General features: G+C 55.7%; 1 protein-coding gene across 2 annotated transcripts in view; it reads left to right on the top strand.

Moving 5' to 3' along the window:
- The window catches only part of DNMT3A (DNA methyltransferase 3 alpha), an 88,546-nt gene that overhangs the window by 61,674 nt on the left and 4,873 nt on the right, over positions 1-21,999 (top strand). The window contains exons 1-16 of one of the 2 annotated variants that reach the window (XM_040992930.1): positions 9,883-9,994; positions 12,884-13,099; positions 13,394-13,552; positions 13,879-13,986; positions 14,232-14,388; positions 14,634-14,783; positions 14,869-14,913; positions 15,465-15,544; positions 16,111-16,223; positions 16,336-16,519; positions 16,699-16,783; positions 18,369-18,514; positions 19,224-19,314; positions 19,491-19,639; positions 20,365-20,450; positions 21,837-21,906. In XM_040992930.1, the coding sequence (XP_040848864.1) occupies positions 12,914-13,099; positions 13,394-13,552; positions 13,879-13,986; positions 14,232-14,388; positions 14,634-14,783; positions 14,869-14,913; positions 15,465-15,544; positions 16,111-16,223; positions 16,336-16,519; positions 16,699-16,783; positions 18,369-18,514; positions 19,224-19,314; positions 19,491-19,639; positions 20,365-20,450; positions 21,837-21,906 (1,809 nt within the window). In that variant the 5' untranslated portion in view covers positions 9,883-9,994; positions 12,884-12,913. Of the gene's footprint in view, positions 1-9,882; positions 9,995-12,883; positions 13,100-13,393; positions 13,553-13,878; positions 13,987-14,231; positions 14,389-14,633; positions 14,784-14,868; positions 14,914-15,464; positions 15,545-16,110; positions 16,224-16,335; positions 16,520-16,698; positions 16,784-18,368; positions 18,515-19,223; positions 19,315-19,490; positions 19,640-20,364; positions 20,451-21,836; positions 21,907-21,999 lie in introns of those variants that run through there. The other variant, XM_040992929.1, reaches the window with a different exon arrangement.

Below are 21,999 nucleotides of genomic sequence, written 5' to 3'. Positions count from 1 at the left end.
GGCAAGGAGAGAGCTAGGCTGCTGAAGGGGCAAGTGTGGGGCAGGCATAGGGCATGCAGAGGATGCCTAAGAAGGAAGTGTTCAGGGTTGCTAGGGCCTTCATGCTGTTCCTGCAGGATGAATTTCGATGGGCGGAAGCTTTTAATTTTAATGTAACCCAAAATTATCTTATTAAAAATATTTATTATTTATTTTTATTGGAAAAGCAGATGTACAGAGAGGAAGATCTTCCATCCACTGGTTCACTCCCCCAGCGGCCTCAGTGGCTGGAGCTGAGCCAATTCAAAGCCAGGAACCAGGAGCTTCTTCCAGGTCTCCCACGCGGGTGCAGGGTCCCAAAGTTTTGGACCATATTTGACTGCTTTCCCAGGCCATAAGCAGGGTACTGGATGGGAAGCTGGGCCACGGGATTAGAACCAGCGCCCATATGTGATCCCGCTGCTTGCAAGGCAAGAACTTTAACCACTACATGATTGCGTTAGGCCCTCCTTTTTTTTTTTGTCACTGTGTGTGTGTGTGTGTGTGTGTGTGTGTGTGTATATATATATACTGTCTGCCACTAGGCTACTGTTCTAGAACCAAACAAGCTGATTTTGAGAAGCCAGAGACTGGGTCTTTCTGGGGAGAGGGTTAATAGGCAACTCAGTTTCTGGGTCTGCACTCAGATTGGAATTCCCAAGGAGGAGTTTGCAGGCAAGGGACGACGACAGAGTGCAGGGCACAGAGAACAGTACTCCCTGCATGACCGGGATAGCAAGGGACAACGGTGAGGGCATCAAGCCATGGGTTCAACATCTGGAAGAATTTCCAGGTAAAGCCCCCTGGTTCACTGCCCTGCACTGGGTCCCTATGGGGCACCCTCACCCACTGCTAAATTTGCACCCTCCTGCTCTCCAGCCGCTTGGGGCATGAGGGTAAATTTCCCCCTTTTCCTGACTTAGCGTTCCTCAGACCTAGGGCACACTTCACAGGTGCCCCAGGACTCCTGCACTGTAGGCAGTGAAAGGCAGGAGGTGTGAGCATCGTTATTTCCACATCTTAACTCAGCCAGTCGCTCCTGCGACCCAACTCTAGATGCTTTGTGGAAGATGATGCGAAATCAAAAAAGGGAAACTGATGTGAACGTGTTTGCCCCCAGTGACAGTTCCCTTAGAACCCGGTACTGCTTACAGGGGAAGTGTGATGACCCCACCAGGGCAGGACCTGGGGAGGCACATTACTGGACCCACTAGGACCTGCTGAAGTGGACTGTCTGGGGCAGTGCCTGTGGCATCTGTGGCTCCTGCCGGCAACCCCAGGCAGGTCTGGGGCTCACTGAAGTTTGAGAACTTTCAAATTAGGAGGAAACTAAGTCTGGTACAGAAGGCACTCGCCCAAGTACACTCTTGGTTGGAGCATGTTCTGCCTCCCCTGTGTCCGGGCATCCTTATATTGCCCTGGAAGACTGCTGCCAGGGCCGGAGGGGTCATATCAGGGAGTGAATGGCAGGCCCAGCTCTGGTGGCCTCTCAACTTCCGGGGTGATTATGACTCTCAGCACCTCCTGCTGCCTGAGCTCCCAGGGAGCAGCAGAGGAAGAAGGGATCTCCAGCATCCCCATCCAGGTTAATTTCCAAGCCTGGATGGGGGAGAGAGGACCGGAAAGGAATTTAAATTGTCCCTTTGGGATGGAGATGGCAGGCACTCCTACTGCTTTCAGCTTTAGCCTTGCTTGTCCTGGGACTCCTCCTGAGAGGGTCTGCATGCCTGAATCTGAATGGTGGGCCCCTGAGCACCTCCCTTGGAACCCTGTGGCCTGAAGAGATGGGGGAGGGGTGGAGAAGCCCTGTCAGCTCCTCCGAAGCCACCCAGAAGGATGGAATTAACTCTAGGGTCAGGTTGCCTAAGCAAACTCTTGTGTCTTAGAGCAAGCTTGCTGGAGCTCTTTTCTGCCTCCCAAGTGTATCTCTCTTCCAGTGACTATCTGTGATGCTTAGCAGGTATATCTGGGATCCCCTAGGCCAATCAGGAAATCTTCAGGATCCATGGAACCCAAGGGGTTGAAGAGGCCTGCACAGCCCAACACTAGCCTGCCTGCCCCGACCCCCACAACCCACCTCACTCTGACTTTCCTTTTGAGGGCCCAGCAGCCCTGGTGTCCTGAGGCTTCTCTGTAGTGGCACTCCTGTCCCCAGCTTTGTGTCACAGTTCAGGCTGAGGGACAAACGTAATCAGGAAAGAGAGCTGGGTGTGTGGAGAAGCCCACCCCCAAGGGAGCAGATCTGAGCTGCAAGGCAGCCATCAGCTGGCCACTGTGAGGCCACAGAAGTCCAAGGGCAGGTCCGGGGGAGGGGACACTCTAGCCTGTCCCATTCCAGAAGTGTAGGGTTGGCTGGGAGGCGTGAAGGAGCCAAGCGGATCAAGGGCTGCCTGAGGAAAGAGGTGGGAAGAGAAGGTTGCTTTGGAAGGTATTCTGCAGGTTAATTGCAATGAGGGGTTCAGCAGGCTCCAATGCCCTCCTGAGTGACAGCAGATGTGTGTGTGTGTGTGTGTGTGTGTGTGTGTGTGTGTGTGTGTGTGTGTACGCATCCCCGTCTGCCAGGACATGCATCGCACTGCCGATGCTGCCCTAAACCTGGCCCTTCTGTTGGGAAGCCCATTGCTAGTGCACATTCTCTTCTTCCTCGGCTTCTTGCTACCAGTGCTCCCAGCCACCTCCAAGTGCATTCTGTGCATGGAGCAATGTTCCTACCACATCATTTACCATCTAATTGTATGCTGTCCTGAGCAAGGGCTGTGGCTAATGTGCGGTGGATCTTGGGTACACAATTAGGCTGTAATACAAGTGGGGAGGTCCCTGTCTTCCAACACCATCCCCCATCCTGTGTTGACACCGAGGTGCTTGGCACTCAGATGCAGAGGTTGATTCGCAGCCTCATTTCTGGTCTCAGGACCTAGACTGGGCTAGGGAGGAAGGCTGGGTGCCCTGCCTCATGGCAAGTGCCTGGTGCTGTGCCCCACCCAAGCCCCCCCAGGCAGGGTGGCATGGACGGTAGGAGGTTTCGTAGCAGGGCCCAGGTTTGGGCTGGTGGCCTGGAGCCCAGCCAGGCCAGCACTCTGCAGTTGCCATGGCGATCCCTTGCTTTGCTTCAGGAGAAGGATGGATTTCTCTTTCAGCCCAAATCATCTGCCTGGGCTGGCACCACTGCGTGTGCTGCACCAGAGCAGCGTCTCCAGCCCTTTGCCTTCCCTTCTCTACCATAGGGTACAACCAAGGGAGGCTTGAGTGTGAGCTGCTTGTGCAGCATCAGACAGAAAACGGCAGTGTGCAACCAGAAAGGGGAATAGGTCACAGCTCCTGTCTGCCCGCCTCCCTCTCCTGACCTCGTCCTCTTCCCTCTGCAGCTCCCAGCCTTCAGTGGGCCTGGTCCACAGGTGGGGCTTCTCTACAGAGGTGGAACCCAGGAATCTGCGTTTTATTTTATATTAATTTTTTTAAAAGATTTTATTTATTTTTATTGAAAAGTCAGATATACAGAGGAAGAGAGAAAGAAAGATCTTCTGTCTGATGATTCACTCCCCAAGTGACTGCAGCGGCCAGTGCTGTGACGATCCAAAGCCAGGAGCCAGGAACTTCCTCCAGGTCTCCCACGCAGGTGCAGGGTCCCAAGACTTTGGGCCGTCCTCGACTGCTTTCCCAGGCCACAAACAGGGAGCTAGATGGGAAGTGGGGCTGCCAGGATTAGAACCGGCAGCCATATAGGATCCCAGTGCATTCAAGGCGAGGCCGTTAACCACTAGGCCATCACACTGGGCCAAGAAGACTTTATTTTATTGGAAAGACAGATATACAGAGAGGAGGAAGAGACAGAGAGGAAGATCTTCCATCCGTTGACTCACTCCCCACGCAGCTACAACTGTGCCAATCCAAAGCCAGGGGCTGAGAGCCTTTTCTGGGTCTCATGCGTGTGCAGGGTACCAAGGTTTTGGGCCGTCCTTGACTGCTCTCCCAGGCCACAAGCAGGGAGCTGGATGGGAAGTGGGACCACTGGGATAGATCCTGGCGATTGCAAGGGAGGACTTTAACCACTAGGCTACCATGCTAGGCCCAAGGAATCTACATTTTAAATGATCTATTTAATTCATATTTATCTGAAAGGTAGAGCTATCCCATTCACTGGTTCACTCCCCAAATGCCCACTACAAGCCAGTTTGAAGCCAGGCAGCAACCTAGAACTCTTCTCCTGGGCTCCCATGCAGGTGACAGGAACTCAAGGTCTTGTGTTGTCATCCACTGCCTTCCAGGCACATTGGCCGCCAGCTGGACTGAAGTAGAGGAGCCGGGATTCAACCCAGCACTGTGATAAGGAATGCTGGCATTCAAGGGGCAGCTTAAGTTGCTGTGCCACATGCAGGCCCAGAATCTGCATTTTAAACAATCTTCTTTGGATGGCCTGACCCAAGTGGGTCATGGGTTCTTTTGGCAAGGTGGTCTGTAAGGTCCTCATGGGAAGAAGAGGCAGCCCTGTCCCATGCTGGGGGCAGAGGCCCTGCTGGGCTCCCACGCTTGTCTGGAGAGCCCGTGGCAGGTCAGTCCTGTCAGGAAGCGGGTGTTTCCTGGTCATGCTGGCTCGGCCATGACCAGGCCCCACCTCTTCCCCTCAGGAGAGAGAATGACAGGAAGAGGGTGTTGCCATAACAACCAGCAACCAGGCAGAGGCCTCCTTTCCAGGGGTTGGTACTTCCCCTGGTCCTGGCGGTTTCCATGGGGATGAGTTACTGAGAGCCAGGGACATCTGCCACACACACCTAGAGCCTGAGGAGCTACCAGAGGCATGGCACCTCGGAGGTGACAGCTGGGGCCTCACCTGTGAGTTCCCCAACCATGGCATGTGTGCTGCCTGTCTGACACCTCCTCTGCTTGGTTACTGTCTCTGCCACTGGTCTCCTTAGCAACAAGTCCTGCTAACTCCATGCTATGGGCTCCTTGGCTATTTTTAGCTTCACTGCCAGCAGCCCTGTCCTGGTCATTGCTTGCAACCTCCATATGGATTGCAGAACAGGAAAACAGTGATTCTCAGACTCTTTGGGCAGGCCCGACTCTTAGCAACCAGAGTTTGTACTCAGCCAAAGCGTCTGTTCCGTAGCCTGGAATGTGGACACTGACCGGGGTGAGGCTCCATTACATTCAGTTTGGCAAACACAGGTTGAATCTTCTGTGAAATGGGAGGTGCCCTGGTCCCACAGGGTTTCCATGTGAAGCTGTATCAGAGCCAGTCCTGCCCTCCAGGAATTGTTATTGTGGGAGGAGAAGGATGTATACACAGTTCTAAAGGATTGCAGTGGGCTTTGGCTAGGAGGAGGAGGAGGGTCAGAGTGGAAGATGGTGCGCAATGGAGAAAGAAGGAACAGCAGGGAGTGTAAGGGTGAGGACCCAAGCCGCAGTGTTCTGCCATCTGTGCCGTCCCGTCCGGCACAGCAGCCCCCGACCACAGGTGATTCTTGGAGAAACTGGACCTTAGTTTTTGTTTTATCTTTGCCATCTCAGTGGGCAGTGCAGGACTGCAGAGGTTGCTGCTGAGATGCCACAGAAGGATGGAGAGGCCTTTGGCTGGCAGAAGCTGGGGTGGAAGGCATCTCAGGAAGGGGGAACAGTGTGAGGAATGCCAGTTAGGTGAAAAATGATGATGTCACATGGGGACCTCCACCCATGGGCCCTGGAGTGTCATACAGAACTAGAGGTGGAGCTGACCCAGGGGTAGGAGGTGTCTGGATAAAGGCCCCTGCAGTGACTTCCTGTGGGTCACTTTGCAGGTGGTATCCAGCCGTGGCTTCTCTGAGTGAAGAGACCCAGGGGCAGCCGTCTGTGTGTGGTGGCAGCAACCTGTGTGCCCTCCCCCTTCCAGTGCTGGATTTTCTGATAAAAACACACCATGGACACTGACCTCTGAGAGAATTCTGGTCAGGCAAGAGTGGCCATTGCCACCTTGAACCTCCAGTGTTGCCGCTGCAAGGTGCAATGTCATGGCCAAGGGTCTCAGCCCAGTTTTGTGGGGCTGGAAATCCACAGAGCATATTTGGGATGGCGTTCTTCAGAGGGGCAGGAAAACGACAAATGCCACATTAAGTTCACCTGGCAGGATGTGTGTTTGCTTCCCAGACCATAATAGTTATCCCCCTGCCTTCTGGCAACTGGCAGGTATCACAGTCATTGGGAAATGTAATTAAAATTAGCAGTTTGCTTGGTAACCACAGGATGAGGGCTGAGAGTCAAGTGTCCAGCAGAGGTATTTGCACTTGAGTCGTGGCTGTCCACCTGCCACTAAAGTAGGAAGCACGCCGTCTCCTTCGGGTTGCCCTCATCATTGGACCAAGCTAGCTACTTCCTCCCTAACACCTCCTTCAGGCTCTCACAGCCACCAGACCTTCTTTTCATCCAAGAGTTCTTCCTTTTTTTTTTTTTTAAAGATTTATTTATATGGGTTCCCGGTGCGTTTAAGGCGAGGCCTTTAGCTGCTAGGCCACGCTGCAGGGCCCAAGGGTTCTTCCTTTCAACAGACAGAGAGGAGGAGAGACAGAGAGGAAGATCTTCTGTCTGATGATTCACTCCCCAAGTGAGCCGCAACGGCCGATGCTATGCCAATCCAAAGCCAGGATCTAGGAACTTCTTCCGGGCATCCCACATGGGTGCAGGGTCCCAAAGCTTTGGGCTGTCCTTGACAGCTTTCCCAGGCCACAAGCAGGGAGCTGGATGGGAAGTGGAGCTGCCGGTATTAGAACCAGCACCCATATGGGATCCTGGCATGTTCAAGGCGAGGACTTTAGCTGCTAGGCCATGCCGCTGGGCCCTCAACAGACTTTTATAACAAGTCCCAGGAACAGGGCTTTTTTTTTTTTTTACAGGAAACACTACTATTTTAAGTTGACTTTGTCAATCCAAAGACTTAGCCAACAGCCAGTCAGTGAGGGCTACTTTGTAAGGTCAAGGGCATGTGGCCCAAGGATCCTTGAAGGCTGCCCTGTTTCTAATATTTATTTTGTTTAAAAGGCAGAATTGGGCTGGCCATGGCTCAACAGGCTAATCCTCTGCCTGCAGATACTGATATCCCATTTGTGTCCTTGGCAGCTCTACTTCCAATCCAGCTCTGTGCTTATAGCTTGGGAAAACATGGAGGATGACCCAAAGCCTTGGAACCCTCACCCATATGGGAGACCCAGCTCCTTGCTTCAGATTGGCTTAGCTCAGCTCCAGCTGCTGGAGCCCCTGGGGAGTGAACCAGCTGGATGGAAGATCTTTCCCTCTCTTTCCTTCACTATATAAATTTGCCTTTCCAATAAGAATAAATAAATCTTAAAAAAAAAAAAAAGGCAGAGTCATGGGGAGATAGAGATCTTTCATCTCCTGATTCACTTGCCAAAGGCCACGATGGCTGGGTTTGGGTCAGGCCAGGCCAAAGACAGGAGTTTCGTCTAGGTCTTGCAGTGTGTCACAGAGGCCCAAGTACTTGGGTGACCCTCCACTGCCTTTTCCCCAGGAATGCTATCAGAAAGCTGGATCCGAAAAATGAGTGGCTGGGAGTCGAACCAGCACCCCTATTGAAGTGCTGGCATTACAGGAAGTAGTTTGATGTGCTGCACTCCAACACTGCCCTGTTCTTGACTTTTTGGTAAGATTACCTCTCATCCTAGATCTTAGGTTCTCTTCTGCTTTGGGGTGATGGTATCCACTGACCACCAAGAAGCCACACCTCTATTGAGGCAACTCAGTCGTCTAACCGAGGGCAGTGGAAGGACCCCCTGGTTGGCGGGAGGACACCTTTGAGGGTGGGGTCTAAGTTACGTGGAAGAGGTAAGATGGCACTTGAATCTTCAGGGACGGGAAAATATCTGACAGGGCAGGAAGTGGTGAAGTGGTTCAGGGTAGCTGTAGGCATCCTCAAGGCCACTGAGAGCAGCAGTCTGGGTGCCCAGCCACCCACCTGAGCATGGGGAAGGGGCTACTAAGTCAGAATCCAAAACTTTGTTGGTGGAGGTGGGGCATGGGCCGGTGCTGGGTGCTGAGGGTCCATCCCCAAGAGAAGCAGCTCATTAGGTCCTCCAAGCTGGGAGCATGGCCGGAGGGGCGCTCCAGGGAGCTCCTCTGTAGCAGAAGCAGGGGCTGCACCTCAGTCGGGGGGCTGGAGGGCACGTGCATCCCCTTGTTTTCTGTGCTCACTAGGACCTCTGGTTTGGAGTTCCCCTCCATGGTTTGCTTGCTCTGATGCCCCCAGAAGGCTGTGCTGAACCCCCAAGGGACGAAACTGCTTTAGAGCACAGCACCTTTTCGAAATGCGACACACCCCTACGATGGTGGCTGGGAGCCAGGCCCCTGGGGAATTAGCTCATGTCTCTAGTCTCCCTGGGCACCAGCAGCTGATGTCATTGCCCCTGTTTGGCAAACAACAAATCAGTTCTTTCTCGGGGCTAAGTGTGTTTGTGTCAAGGTCGTGGTGGTGGTGGTAGAACCAGAACTCTTTTGACAAGTGCACCTGGGACAGCCCCCAACTCCTCTGGTTCATCCTGCAGACTGAAACCAGGCCAAGCTTCCCAAAGCACTGCTGGCCTGGTCTCGGAAGCCCCGCCTTACGCCGCAACCTTCATCTCTCCCAGGGCCAGCTCCATGCCCCATCCTTCCCTCATTCTTGGCTTTTATTTGTTTCAGTAGGGAGAATGGAGGCAGGCAGGTTCTTCTTCCTCCCCAGCCTGAATCTCTCACCCATCCGACCTGCCCCCAAATCTGATAAATCCTGTGGGCCCGGTCTCTGCCCTGACCTCTTTAACCTTTTTATCATTCACACCACCCATTTTTTGTCTCCTAAACTATCTGCTGGGGGTTTGGGGGTATAGTTATCTTTACACGTGTTTTTCAGTGCTCTTTTCGTATCAGTCCAAGTCTAGTGGAATCTCCCGACTCCTTGAGGGCACCAGCCTGTAGCTTATCTGATGCCCTAGCCCACCCCAGCAGGGCTGCGAGGCGCGATCTCGGGTCTGCCCTGGGGTGAGAGCCTGCAAGTGCCGGCGGAGGCTGCACCTGGAGGCTCCTGCGGGGCGGGCTTGTCTGCCTGGGCTGCTGCTGTTTCCGCCTGGAATGAAGGACCTGCGGGACGCTAGAACCTGCGCCCTACGCCCTACCCACCTCCACCACGCCCCCACACTTACAAACAAGAAATTCCAGGAAAACCCTGAGCGACCGGAGGCCCCCCCCCGAGGCACGTGGCCGGCAAGTTTCAGAGCCCGCACCCCCCCAACCACCTGTGGTTGCCCGTGATCCCCTCCACGCGCAGTCGGTCCCCGGCCTCATATGCACGCAGCCTTTCTCGCGTCCTGCGTCTCTTTATCTGTGACCTTTTTCTATTTCCTCCTTTTTATTTCTTTTGGTTGTGCTTCTTAAGAAACTCACTTTTAACAACTTTCTGCAGGCGCCCGCGGGCCGTCGGAAATCTCCGGTTTTCTTCCTCTGGGACCTTGGTTCTCTACGGGCCCCGCAGTTGAGAGTGCAGACCGTCCGGGCCGGCTGCCCCGGCGCCCCCCTGGCCCCCCGCCCCGGGCTGAGTGCCTCCAGAGTTGGGGAGAGGGGGCAGGGCGGCCCGGGCCGGCCCCGCAGGGGGGGCGCTCCCCGCGGCCTGACCAGGGCGGGGCCCTGGGAACAGGAGGAGGCCGGCCTCGCCCCCCGGCCCCGCGCCCCTCGGACTGGAGAGAGGGGCTGGCCCAGCGCCAGCGTCGGAGGGCCGGCCCCCTCCCCCGGCCCGCGCGCAGCCAACCAGGCTCTCCAGCGGGGCCCACGTGACCTGGAGTTCTAGACAAAGAAAATGTTCCCTCCCTCCCCCCCAACGCCCCCTCCCCCTCCCTGTGGCCCCCTCCGCCCCCAGCCCCAGCGCCCCCTTCCCCTCCCCCAAGACGGGCAGCTACTTAGAGAGCTTCAGGGCCGGGGCTCACACCTGAGCCGGACCGCAGAGGGGTTGCACCTGGCCTTATGGGTAGGTTCCTGGACGGAGACCGGGGGCGGGGAGGCGGTCTGCCGACTGGGGGAGGATCTCTCATCTCCCCCCCCCCGCTTGAAAAGAGTCAAGTGTGCCTGCTGGCCCGGCGGCTGCGTCTCTGCCGGCCGAGTAGTGGAGGTGCTGATCCGGTGCCGTCCCACCGAGTCTCTGAGCAGGAGGCCCAGGCCCCACTCTTGCCGGACTCCAGTGGCACCTGGCGCTCCCAGGGACTGGAGTTGTGACGGGACTGGGTGGGGGCCTGGCCCGTGGTGGCTCAGGCTGGGGAGCAGGGATCCCCGTCCGGTGGAGTTGGTGAAGTAGGTTGGGCCAAGTTGCTAGCAGGCGGGCGCTTGGCAAGTCCTGTTGACCTGTGTTCCTGGCTGGGGGACTGCGCTGTCCTGGGCCCCTGGCAGCTTGTAGCTTCTGGAGAGGCACAGCCCTCTCGCGAGTTCCTGGGAGTCTCCAGGCACTTGGCCAGATGAAGTGGGAGGGGGCATTGCCACCCTGACAGGGGCCCTTGGGGGGCAGCCTGGCCCGGGTCTGTTGGTCTGTGATGGCTCAAGGCCGCGTGGGCTGGGAGGCAGTGGCGCTCAGCCCTCTGACCTTTGGAATGGGAAGGCTGAGTGGCTGGGGGAGGCAGAGGCGCGACAGCTGCCTGGGGAGATGGAACTGGACTGGGAGGCACTAGTCAGCAGTAACCCATGGCTTTCCTGGGCGGGACAAACTCTAGCCCAAGTGGTCTGCTTGGGTTGGCGGTAGTGGGGGATGGTGTGGTGCCCCGTGCAGATCCCTCCTGGTCTCCGGCCCCTCCAGGGGTGGGGAACTTTGGGCTCTAAAGCTGGAGCCAGAGTTAACCCTTCTTCCTCCTATTGTTTGCCAAGGCACAAGATGGGAAAAGTGAGCCTGGAAAGGAGGGTGCGTTCCGCGACAGCCTGGACTATTCTAATGAGCCCCTCCCCCACCAGCCCGGCTTGGCCCCTTCTTCCCCTTCTCTCGGCCTCCTGCTGCTCACCCACCCCTTCCTCCTTCCCTCACCCCTGCTGCCCATCCGTGGAGGCCCCTTCCTCCTCTGCCAGCAGCGGTGGGCCAGGCGCTCATTCTGTGTGGAGTGGGTTGGATGTTCTGCACCCATCAGCAGCGGCAGCTGACAGGCTTTGGAAAGTTGTGGGGGAAGGAGAATTTTCAGGCGTGGAGAAGAGAGACAAAGGGGGAGTTGGGGGGATGATGGTGTTGTCCATCACCACTTGGGGAGACTGGGAAGGAGCAATCCTTGCCCAGGGCTTCCTCTGCCCCCCCCCCTTTACGTTGCCACCTGCACACCTGGTCCTGGCTGAAGGACCTATAGCCAGCTGCACAGGGCCTCTGGGAAACCCGAGGCAGCACACTAGTCTAGTCTAGGATGCTGGTCCTGCCTCAAGTTTGCAGATCCCCAGGGGGTGGAAGGAGTGGGCTGGTGCAGCTGACTTCCAGGAGTGGAGGTGGAAGTTCCCACCCGGTACCCCTCCTGGTGGGGCAGGAGGTTATGGTTAATTGATGGAAGGAAAGGGCGGGCAGGTGCGAGTGGGACTGAGGCAGGCCGAGCAATCTCCCTGCGTCTGCGCATCTGCTCCTCCCCGGCTGTCATCCAGGAGCTCACTTTCCCAGCTGTTTGGGGGCTGGGGTGGAGGGCATGTTCTTTCATTTTAGAGTCAGAGAACTAAAACTACCATCCTAGGCCTCACCAGGAGCAACTGACCGAAGCAGCCCACAGTCTGCCGTCCTGCCCCCTGTGGTGACCTCAGGTTCTTAAGCCGATCAGGAAAGGTGACCTGAAGTCCTCAGTTCCATTGCTTCTTTAGGTTGGAGCAATCGGAAGGAAGGAACTGCTCCAAGCGTGACCACAGATCTCGGGCAGGAATGCCAGGTGGTCGCTGTTTGCGTCCAGAGCTCTTCCTTAGACCCCAGGTTTCTTGCTGAAACCCCTTTCTCTTGAGAATGGCTCAGTGTGTGTGGCTGCTGGGGAATGCTGCGTGTGGGAGTCCATGAAGTTTGGTGGGTGGAAACTGACTACCTTGAGAAGTCGAGAGATTGAGCGGTTCTCCAAACTGGTAGCAAGGGCTTCTTTATTTATTCATTTTATTGAAAAGGCAGATTTACAGAGACCAAGATCTTTCATCTGCAGGTTTATTCCCCAAGTAGCCCCAGTGGCTGGAGTTGAGCTGATCTGAAGCTAGCCACTTCTCCTGGGTCTCCCACATAGTTGTAGGGTCCCCAGAACTTGGGCCATCCTCCACTGCTTTTCCAGGCCATAAGCAGGGACATGACCCGGCACCCATAAGAGGTGCTGGTGCTGCAGGACAGAGGAGTAGCCAGTTGAGGCATTGCACCAGCCTCAGGCTGTGAGCGGGCCTAATCTCCTGGGACTTCCAGGGGTGCCTGGCTGGCAGCTGAGCTCAGGAGCTGGGAGTTTTGGTGTTTGGGTAGGGGAGGAGGCTGTTCTGGGATTTGGAGCAGTGATAGGTGTGCTAAGGTAGAACTGCCTGGAGACCAGGAGTAGAAGGGGAGGGAGGCATTCACTTAGGGAATGAGTGGAGAAAGACCTTAGGATTGCCCAAATGATTGGTGCCGTGTTGGAGACTGACCAGACTGGGGAAGGCTAGGCCAGGGAGCAGGGCTGGAGCCCGGGGCCTTCATATATTCAAGTTGTGTGTTTGTGTATTCAATTTTATGTGTTCACCTGACTTGAAATCTTTCCCTCCCCAGTGGCAAGCTGGTAGGGTTGATGAGGGAAGAAGCACTTTTCTCTCTGGTCTTTTACCTCTGTCTGCTGGCCCCTGCCTGGGTGAGCCCTGCCTGGGTGGTCTGACTAGTTCCTGGAGAGGTCAAGGTACCTACTTCTTCTCCTAGGCTGAGAAGAAAGCCAAGGTCATTGCAGTAATGAATGCTGTCGAGGAAAACCAGGGCTCCGGGGATGCTCAGAAGGTGGAGGAGGCCAGCCCTCCTGCTGTACAGCAGCCCACCGACCCTGCGTCCCCCACTGTGGCCACCACACCTGAGCCTGTGGGCGCCGATGCCGGGGACAAGAATGCTACCAAATCTGCTGACGACGAGCCGGAGTACGAGGTGAGCGGCTTCCTCACCAGCTTTGTGCAGCTCTGTTCTGGGGGCCTGCCTTCCATTGCCAGATCCTCCCGTCCTGCTCTGCTCTCTCCACCTCCCGCTGGCTGCTCGCTCTCTCCACCTGACCCCCCAGCCTCTTCGTCACCCCGATTTTGCTCTGTCTCGCTCCCTGCAGATGGAGCTTCCTCCCGGGCTATCCTGCCCCCGAGATGCCCAGGGCTGGGGTTGCTCCGGGGGGATCAGGGTGGCAGGGCCTCATGACCACCACATAATGATTTCTGCTCCTTGGGGCTCCAGGACGGCCGGGGCTTTGGCATTGGGGAGCTGGTGTGGGGGAAACTGCGGGGCTTCTCCTGGTGGCCAGGCCGCATAGTGTCCTGGTGGATGACGGGCCGGAGCCGAGCAGCTGAGGGGACCCGCTGGGTCATGTGGTTCGGAGACGGCAAGTTCTCAGTGGTGAGTTTCGGAGGGTTGCCCTACGGGTGGTCGGGAAGGGATCCTGGGGCCCTGTCCTTGTGGCTGGGGTGGTAGAAGTGGGCTCTAGCCACCGTGCTCTGTGTGAAGCCTAGGCCTGGCCAGATTCCCCCTCAGGAGAGCCTGTCCTTAAAAGCTGCCCACTGGGTTCTGGCGGAACCCTGGCTTTGCACTGGAGGAAGTTATTTACCCAAGAGCCATCCTGGCTCTTACGGTCTCGGCCCTAGACAGTTGCAAGGTGGTATGGGGTGGTGTGGGTGCCTGAGCCGAGGAGACTGAGGGCCACTGAGTACCTGTGGTCCCTGCAGGTGTGCGTTGAGAAGCTGATGCCGCTGAGCTCATTCTGCAGCGCCTTCCACCAGGCCACCTACAATAAGCAGCCGATGTATCGTAAAGCCATCTATGAGGTCCTACAGGTGAGTGCCTTCTGGGGCTCCAGCATAGGGGGCAGCCCAGGCAGCAGGAGCCACTGGAGGCCAGAGGCCAGATCCCTGAGCTGCAGCCTGGGCAGTGTGGCCACTCCTGGCCTCCCTCAGATCGCCTCCCCACTCTCCCCATGCGTATCCTCAGGGCTCTCAGAGCCAGTCCTCGAGCATAACCTCCCTGACCAGCCTCACCTGCCCTCCAGCCTGAGCTGACACAGCTCCAACATGTTCTGTAGGTGGCAAGCAGCCGCGCAGGCAAGCTCTTCCCAGCCTGCCATGACAATGATGAGAGTGACACTGCCAAGGCTGTGGAGGTGCAGAACAAGCAGATGATCGAGTGGGCCCTTGGGGGGTTCCAGCCTTCTGGCCCCAAGGGTCTAGAGCCACCAGAAGGTAAACGTGGGTGCCCACCCAGCCTTTTAGGAGCCTTGCTGGCCTGGCAGACCCATACCAGGGCTTGGGAAGCCAAGCTGGGTGGAACTGCTCAGGTCCTGTATTTTGGGATCAGACACCCTTGCTGCTCTGGGGCCCAGGTTGCCCCAGGAGTGGGGACTGTGCTGCCTCATGTTGTGGGTACAGTAGGAGCACTCCCTCATGCCTCATGTTGCCCTGACTCGGTGGTCTGGTGCTTTCTGCAGAGGAGAAAAACCCCTACAAAGAAGTTTACACAGACATGTGGGTGGAGCCTGAGGCAGCCGCCTATGCCCCACCCCCGCCAGCCAAAAAGCCCCGGAAGAGCACAACAGAGAAGCCCAAGGTCAAGGAGATTATTGATGAGCGCACACGAGGTAGTGGGCCTGGCTGTGGGAGAGGTGGGTGCTTGTGGAGCAGGTGCAGCCCATTGGCCGCCTCTGATGCCCTTCTCACTTGCAGAACGGCTGGTGTACGAAGTGCGGCAGAAGTGTCGAAACATTGAGGGTGAGTCTGCTAGGGCCACGAGGTCCAGGAAGGTTGGCAGAACAGGGCACCTGGGCCCTGGGCGTCTGCTTTTGGGGGCCGCGGCTGGCCCTGCCTTGTGCTCCACCTTTAGCCTGCTGCACACAGTCCATCTCCCAGATGCCACACGTGGCCTTCCTGGCATGGGCTTTGAGATGGCCTTTGGCCAGAGAAGGGTGGACTTGATTGAATTGTCTTAAAGATGGCTTCTTGCCTGTCCCCCCATGGCTTCTCTGAAATCTCTCCCTTGGCCTAGTGGTGGTGGTGATCTGGCTTGAGGCCTCAGCCTGGAAGCATTGGGACAGGAGACCAGGACTGAAACTGGTCTCTAAAATGCCTTCCAAGTAGCCCACATCCAAAGTCTGTTGTCAGGCACAGGCATCCTGTGCCTGTGGCTGGCATCACTCCTCCGACAGGAATGGACCCCCTTACTGGGCGTTCATCCAGCTTGTCCCCTTCCTTCCAGAGTTGAGCTCTGGCCTGGGGTGGTATAGGTACCCTTCTGATGCTGATTGAACCCACTTGCCTTGCAGACATTTGCATTTCTTGTGGCAGCCTCAATGTCACTCTGGAACACCCTCTCTTCATTGGAGGAATGTGCCAAAACTGCAAGGTATGAGAGCCACCTGCCAGAGTGATGTGAGGGGGACCCTGAGCCTTGGCTGCTGGCTCCCGTGCCTCTGTCCATGCAGGGGGTAGCAACCAGCCGACATGATGCAGGCGTCTTGGGGTCCTGATCATGTGGGCCTTTGGGTTTTGCAATTTAGGCTTGCTTTTTCTTGCCTCTGCAAGTTTCATATTTAGATTTCAGCTTTTAATCTACCTGATGGAACCAAGGGCAGGTCCTAAAATGTCAGCATCACTAGTGTAAATGGGGTGACCAGCAGAGAGGCAGGAATGAGGCATTTTGATTGAGGGGTGGCCCTGGAAGAAAAGGCCCAGGGCCGCACAAGGACCAAGGTGATGGTGGGCAGCTCCTTTGAGCTGTGCTGTAGGGTCCCTCCAGGGTTCTGCTTAGCACAGTTGTGTAGGGAGAGAATGCATTCCCATCCCAGCTTTGTGCTTTAGGCCTGATGCTGGCTGGGCGGGTAGTGAGGTCGCAGGGTTAAGTCCCGAGAGCCATAACTAAGAGTCTGCCCTGGCCCCAGTGTGTGCTCACCCTCTCCACTGCTCTTGCAGAACTGTTTCCTGGAATGCGCATACCAGTACGATGATGACGGCTATCAGTCCTACTGCACCATCTGCTGCGGAGGGCGCGAGGTGCTCATGTGTGGGAACAACAACTGCTGCAGGTGAGGCTCCACTTGGCCTTCAGCACCCTGGAGGCCAAGGGCCTCCCTCTGGGATGCTCCCTGGGTGGATCAAGGTGGGGAGCTCTCCTGAGCTGGCTGGGCCTCCTTCCAGGTGCTTCTGTGTGGAATGTGTGGACCTCTTGGTGGGGCCTGGGGCTGCACAGGCGGCCATTAAGGAAGACCCTTGGAACTGCTACATGTGCGGGCACAAGGGCACCTACGGGCTGCTGAGGCGGCGGGACGACTGGCCCTCCCGGCTTCAGATGTTCTTCGCCAATAACCACGACCAGGAATTTGTGAGTGCCGGGCCTGGCCTGGGCTCCCCTTGACCCTCTGCCCAGCCCTGGCCAAGGTGCTTCTGGTGGTGTGCAGGTCTAGAAAGAAGTTGCCCAGAGCCTCTGGGAGGGCCATCCTGGGGCTGGGTTCCAGGGGGCACTGCCAGGCATTGCCTGACCTGTTGGGACCCATTACTTAGGACCCTCCGAAGGTTTACCCGCCTGTCCCAGCTGAGAAGAGGAAGCCCATCCGGGTGCTGTCTCTCTTTGATGGAATTGCTACAGGTGAGTGGCACAAATGAGTGGCTGCCGGTCTCTTCCCCTGGAGGGAGATGATTAACACCACAGCTGTGTGAGAGTTGAGTCTTGTGTATCTGGAAAATAAAAAAAGTGAGTCCCACCTCCTCCTCAGGTAGCTCAGTGTGTAGGGGTTTCTACACTGAAGGTTCTATACTTCCAGCAGCTGGTCAGGTGAGAGAGTAATGGGAGGTTGTCACAAAGCCTCAAAGAACAAACTTGAGACCAAAATTATGTGGAACTCTGTTTTGATTATAAACAAGAGAGTTGCAAACCAAGTCTCCCATCATGTTGCCATTAGTGTCTTCCTGTGTGTCCATTGGTGGTCTTTTCTGTGCACATATGGTTATGTGTTGATCTAAACAAGAATAATGCATGTCTTGTAACTTGCCTTGTCCTTTATTGTATTACTGCTTTCTAACTGCAGCTAACATAGAACTGCCCTCTTGGTTTGTAAACACTGGACCAGTCTGTTTCCCTAAGCCCATTGGGTTATTTTCTGTTATCATAACCACATCACTAGCAGTAGTGCTGTGACAAGCACCCTTATAATACACACGTTTTCACAGTCTTAGGCCATCAACTCCTTCGGAATGCCTTTTAGGACATGTTGGGTCACTGGGAAGCACAATTTCCTCAGGTGGCCTGAGTACTACCAGCAAGCCCTGCTGAGAAGCCACCTGTCCACCTGGGCACATCCCATCAGGCGCAGATGGGCCACCTGCATGTGGGGCCCTTGGTCAGAGGGTATAGGTGGGTATGACCTTCCTGGCCAGGTGTTGTCTTATTAGTCCAGTAACACTGTTCTGTGACCTGAAGGAATTTACATACAGCTGTGCTTGCCCAGGCTAGAACCTTGAGGCCTAACCATGTCATGGCACACGTATGAGGCCCTTAGAAGCAGCTTGGTGGGGAGACCTGTTAGGAGCAGCAGAAGTGGTTCCTCCTGAGGTCCTTGTCCTCCATTCTGTGGTTTTCTTATCTTGGTTCAGGAGGCACTGATGGGGAGGCTCCGTGGTCAGGAAGGCCGGGCCATGAGAAAGATGGAGGGGGAAATCCAGCAGCAAGGTCCCCTTGTCTGTTCCGAAGATCACTTGCAGTTTCTAAAAAGAGGTTCTGATGAGGTGGCAAGGGAGCAAAGTGCTGGGGACATCCAGCAGAAGAGTAGGTTGTTCAGGGGTGGGGGACCACACTGATGAAACTTTAGGGTAGTGGCGTTTTGGTGGGTCTAGAAGGCAGCAGACATTGATGTGAGTGGTAAGGAAGGACCAGGCTATAGAAGTGGGAACAGCAAAGGGAAGAAGTCCACAGCCATTTTCCCTGGACCTTCGCCTGTCGGGTCAGTCTTCCTGGCTTCAGCCACTTTACAGATAGACCGGACTAGGAGTGGCACACCATTCACATCCATATTATTATTCCAGTTTGATGGAGCAAGGACTTAAGCATCCTAGGCAGTACTTGGCATGGCAGCAGACCACACGGTGTGTGACTGGCTGACCAGAGGGGTCACCTGCCAAAGCAGGATGCCAAGGTGCTGGCCCCAAGTGATGGGGCATTCTTCCGGCTGGCACAGGGCTCCTGGTGCTGAAGGACTTGGGCATCCAGGTAGACCGCTACATTGCCTCGGAGGTGTGTGAGGACTCCATTACTGTGGGCATGGTGCGGCACCAGGGGAAGATCATGTACGTCGGCGATGTCCGCAGCGTCACACAGAAGCACGTAAGTCCACACTGTGGGCATCTCCCACCTCCCCTGTCCTGGGTACCCAGCTCCTGCGATCAGCCCCACCTCCTTCATCTGCTAACTGCTGCTTCTCTTCACCATTTAGCCCCCAGTCTCTTGTCCTCGGTCTTTCGTTTGTTCTTCCTTGTCTTGATAGGAAAATGGTCAGATTAACATGGGGACTAGGAGCTTCCATTGGGGGCTTCAACTGGGTCCCTGGACTGATTGGAGGAGCCTTGCTAGTAGAGAGCTTTGGATCAGGGAAAAGGTCTCTTGATTGTGGCAGGAGGCATCCCAGCTTCAACTTACTGTGCATGACTCTGACCTTGCACTTGGCTAGATCTGGCTGTGGCAACTGTAGGTCCTCTGGAAGCTAAAGGACACTTGGAGGTTAATTGGATGGCCCAGACACTGGCCCCAGGTGTCCAGGACATCATGCACCACCTGGTGGGCCTTCCTGCCAAGTGGCTCCTTGGTTGCTTGGCGTGTGCTGTGTCCCTTACTGTCCCCCTCTCCCCTGGTGACCCAGTTTGGTCCTTGTGCACATGCTGGGAGCCGAGAGTGGAGAGCCTGCAAGACCTTCTCTTGCCTGGGGTACAGTGAGGGCAGTGCTCTTGCACAGTGGCCAGGCCCCCTCTATCCCCTGCCAAAAGACTTGCCAGATTTGTAGATGATTTCCTTTCTACCTCTGTCCGTATCCTTCCAGATCCAAGAGTGGGGCCCATTTGACCTGGTGATTGGGGGCAGTCCTTGCAATGACCTCTCCATCGTCAACCCTGCCCGCAAAGGACTCTATGGTAGGTGCTGTCCCTTCCCTCCAGCCCGAGCTTCAGCACTTGGGGTTCCTCTTTGGGTGTTTGTGCCCTGGTACAGCTCCTCCCAGTGCCCCGGTCTTTCCTTGCCTTCCTGTGCCGGAGCCACGCCACTGTGTGATACAGACGGCCAGCTGACAGCTTTCTCTTCCCACTCTCAGAGGGCACTGGCCGGCTCTTCTTTGAGTTCTACCGCCTCCTGCATGACGCACGGCCCAAGGAGGGAGATGATCGCCCCTTCTTCTGGCTCTTTGAGAATGTGGTGGCCATGGGCGTTAGTGACAAGAGGGACATCTCACGATTTCTTGAGGTATAGCCAGCATCCTGGGATGGGCCAGCTCACTAATGGCTTGTACTTTATACTGCTACTTCCTCCCTGTCTCACCCGCCTTATGGAGCTGGGGGCTGGTGAGCTCAGCTTTGCAGAGGGGCCTGTTTGGCACCCACCTTATGGAGCTGGGAGCTGGTGAGCGCAGCTTTGCAAGCGGCCTGTTTGGGTACAGAGAGAAGCAGCAGTGTTGGAGGCCCATTTGAATCTCAGTTCCAGCTGCTGGGGTGGTGGGGTTGGACTTGGGTTGAGGGCCTGCCACTGAACAGGAGTGGTACCAGCCTCTTGGGCTGGGGGAGTCTGTGTGCTGAGAGTCTAGCTAGCTCAGCATGGAGTCAGGAGTAAGCCATGCACAGGCAATTGGTTTGGTGCTGCCAGAGACATTCTTTGGGGTGGGCCAAAGGGGAGCTCCAGCCTGTCTCCCAAGTCTGGGACCTGGGTCACTGCAAGCTCTGGGTACACAATGAGTACATCACACTCCTGGGAGCAATGTCACAGCCACTGGTCACACTAGAGTGGCATCTGTCCAGTGGGGAAGCTGTTGGCTACATGGAGCTGTATATGCTAACAGGATATCTTTAGTTCCTTTTGAGTACAAATAGCTACCCAGATGTCATAGGTGTGCTGCTGTCTACCCTAGTGTGTGGCACCCACCTGGCTCTGCCTTGCATCCCTGTTTGCTTCACCTCAACTCTCCTGTCTTATAGTCTAACCCTGTGATGATTGATGCCAAAGAAGTATCAGCTGCACACAGGGCCCGCTACTTCTGGGGTAACCTTCCCGGTATGAACAGGTTGGTGAGAGCTCCTGGGGCTGGTGGAGGTTGGGGGTCTGCAGGGGGCCAGCTCGAGACGGGGTACTAGGTGGACCTTCTAGGGCTGACCTGTGCACCGTGACTTACGCTGTCCCTTATTTGTTTTTCATGGCTGCTCTTATGGAGGAGGAAGGGAGTGGGGTATAGCACAAGAAGCCAGCCTGTGGTGGTGGACGGCTTAGGGGCTTTTTTTGATAGGGAGAGTTGAATGCTGCCGACTTCTGTGTCAGTCTGATGTTGATGTGTCTAGAACCAGCTGCATCTCATGTTCTCCTGAGATGTACAGGGTGGTGCACCCAGCCAGGCCACCTCCTGCAGGAGTGAGGCTCCCTGTGAGTTCCAGGCTTTGCCAATCGCACTCTGCTCTGCTTTCGTCATTTTAGTTACACAGATTTTAATGCCTAGGAATGACTGAAGTTCATTTCCTCGGGTATAATCATTGCAGCCCTAAAGCCATACACAAGGAAAAAGGAGCTGTTCCAGAGTTTACAGCTCAGAAGTAGGGTGGCTCAGGACCCATGGTTTGGTAGCCTTCTTTTCCTGTAACCGGGAAATGTCAACAGCCTGGCCTTCATCTTGTTCTACCTCTTGGCTATTCTTGTGAGGTGTCAGGCTCTCCCCATCTCATGTGGAATGATGAGGAGAAGGGTTGGTGGGCAACCGATCCAGAACTGTGTCTCCCCCAACAGCTTCCAAGATGTGTGTGCTGGGGAAAAAGAGGAGCAGCCATGGGCCCTTTGTTTCCCTGGAGCCCAGTGACCATGGGTCTGTGAGACTGTTGGCACCTGCTTCTTCAGCACTAAGATGACCTCGGGGTTCAGTGGCAGGGAGACGGAGTCATAGAGGCTGCCCCTGTACTGAGTGCCGCAGAACCCTTCATTAACTCTGGCTTCTGTGTTGCTGGAGGTGGCCTTCAGTTGCCTAGTGGCCCCCCCTGAGAAGGTTGGATGTATTTGGTGTCATACAGAACTCTATGGGGATGCACAGAATGCTGTGTTTTGACTGTACATGTAGAGTGTGTGTAATTCCCATGAATCAAGCTGCAGGACTTCCTACCATCACCAGCCCTCCTGTGTGGTGGGACAGCTTGCCAAACTTACATATTTAGAAGACACTCCCGTCAGGATGAGTGCTGACTGCTTGTTGGTAGTGTGAGACCACTTGGAGTTTGCCTTTAAGGTTTGATGCTTAGTGATTTGTGACTGGATGGCTACAGCGTATGTTTGTGTTGGGGTACTTTAAAGAGGCTTATGCCAGTTTATGTGCTCGACTCGGGCTGTCTTTACCTGCTTGTGGGAGTCAAATAACTGCTAAGGGGTTACCTGGCTGTGGTCCCCCAATCATCTGAGTTTCTTCTGCCTCCAGGCCATTGGCGTCCACTGTGAACGATAAGCTGGAGCTGCAGGAGTGTCTGGAGCATGGCAGGATAGCCAAGGTCAGCCTGGTGCCCCTGGGGGCAGAGCGCGGGCCAGGGGAGGAAGCGCAGTGGGAGATGGCTGGCCTTCAGAGGGAAGTGAGCACTTGGGAA

Source organism: Ochotona curzoniae, unplaced genomic scaffold (assembly GCF_017591425.1).
Source record: "Ochotona curzoniae isolate NIBS_2020 unplaced genomic scaffold, NIBS_Ocur_1.0 contig_883, whole genome shotgun sequence".
Lineage (NCBI taxonomy): Eukaryota > Metazoa > Chordata > Mammalia > Lagomorpha > Ochotonidae > Ochotona > Ochotona curzoniae.
The sequence above is the reverse complement of the archived record's forward strand: the minus strand, read 5'-3'. Positions and strand labels throughout refer to the sequence as shown.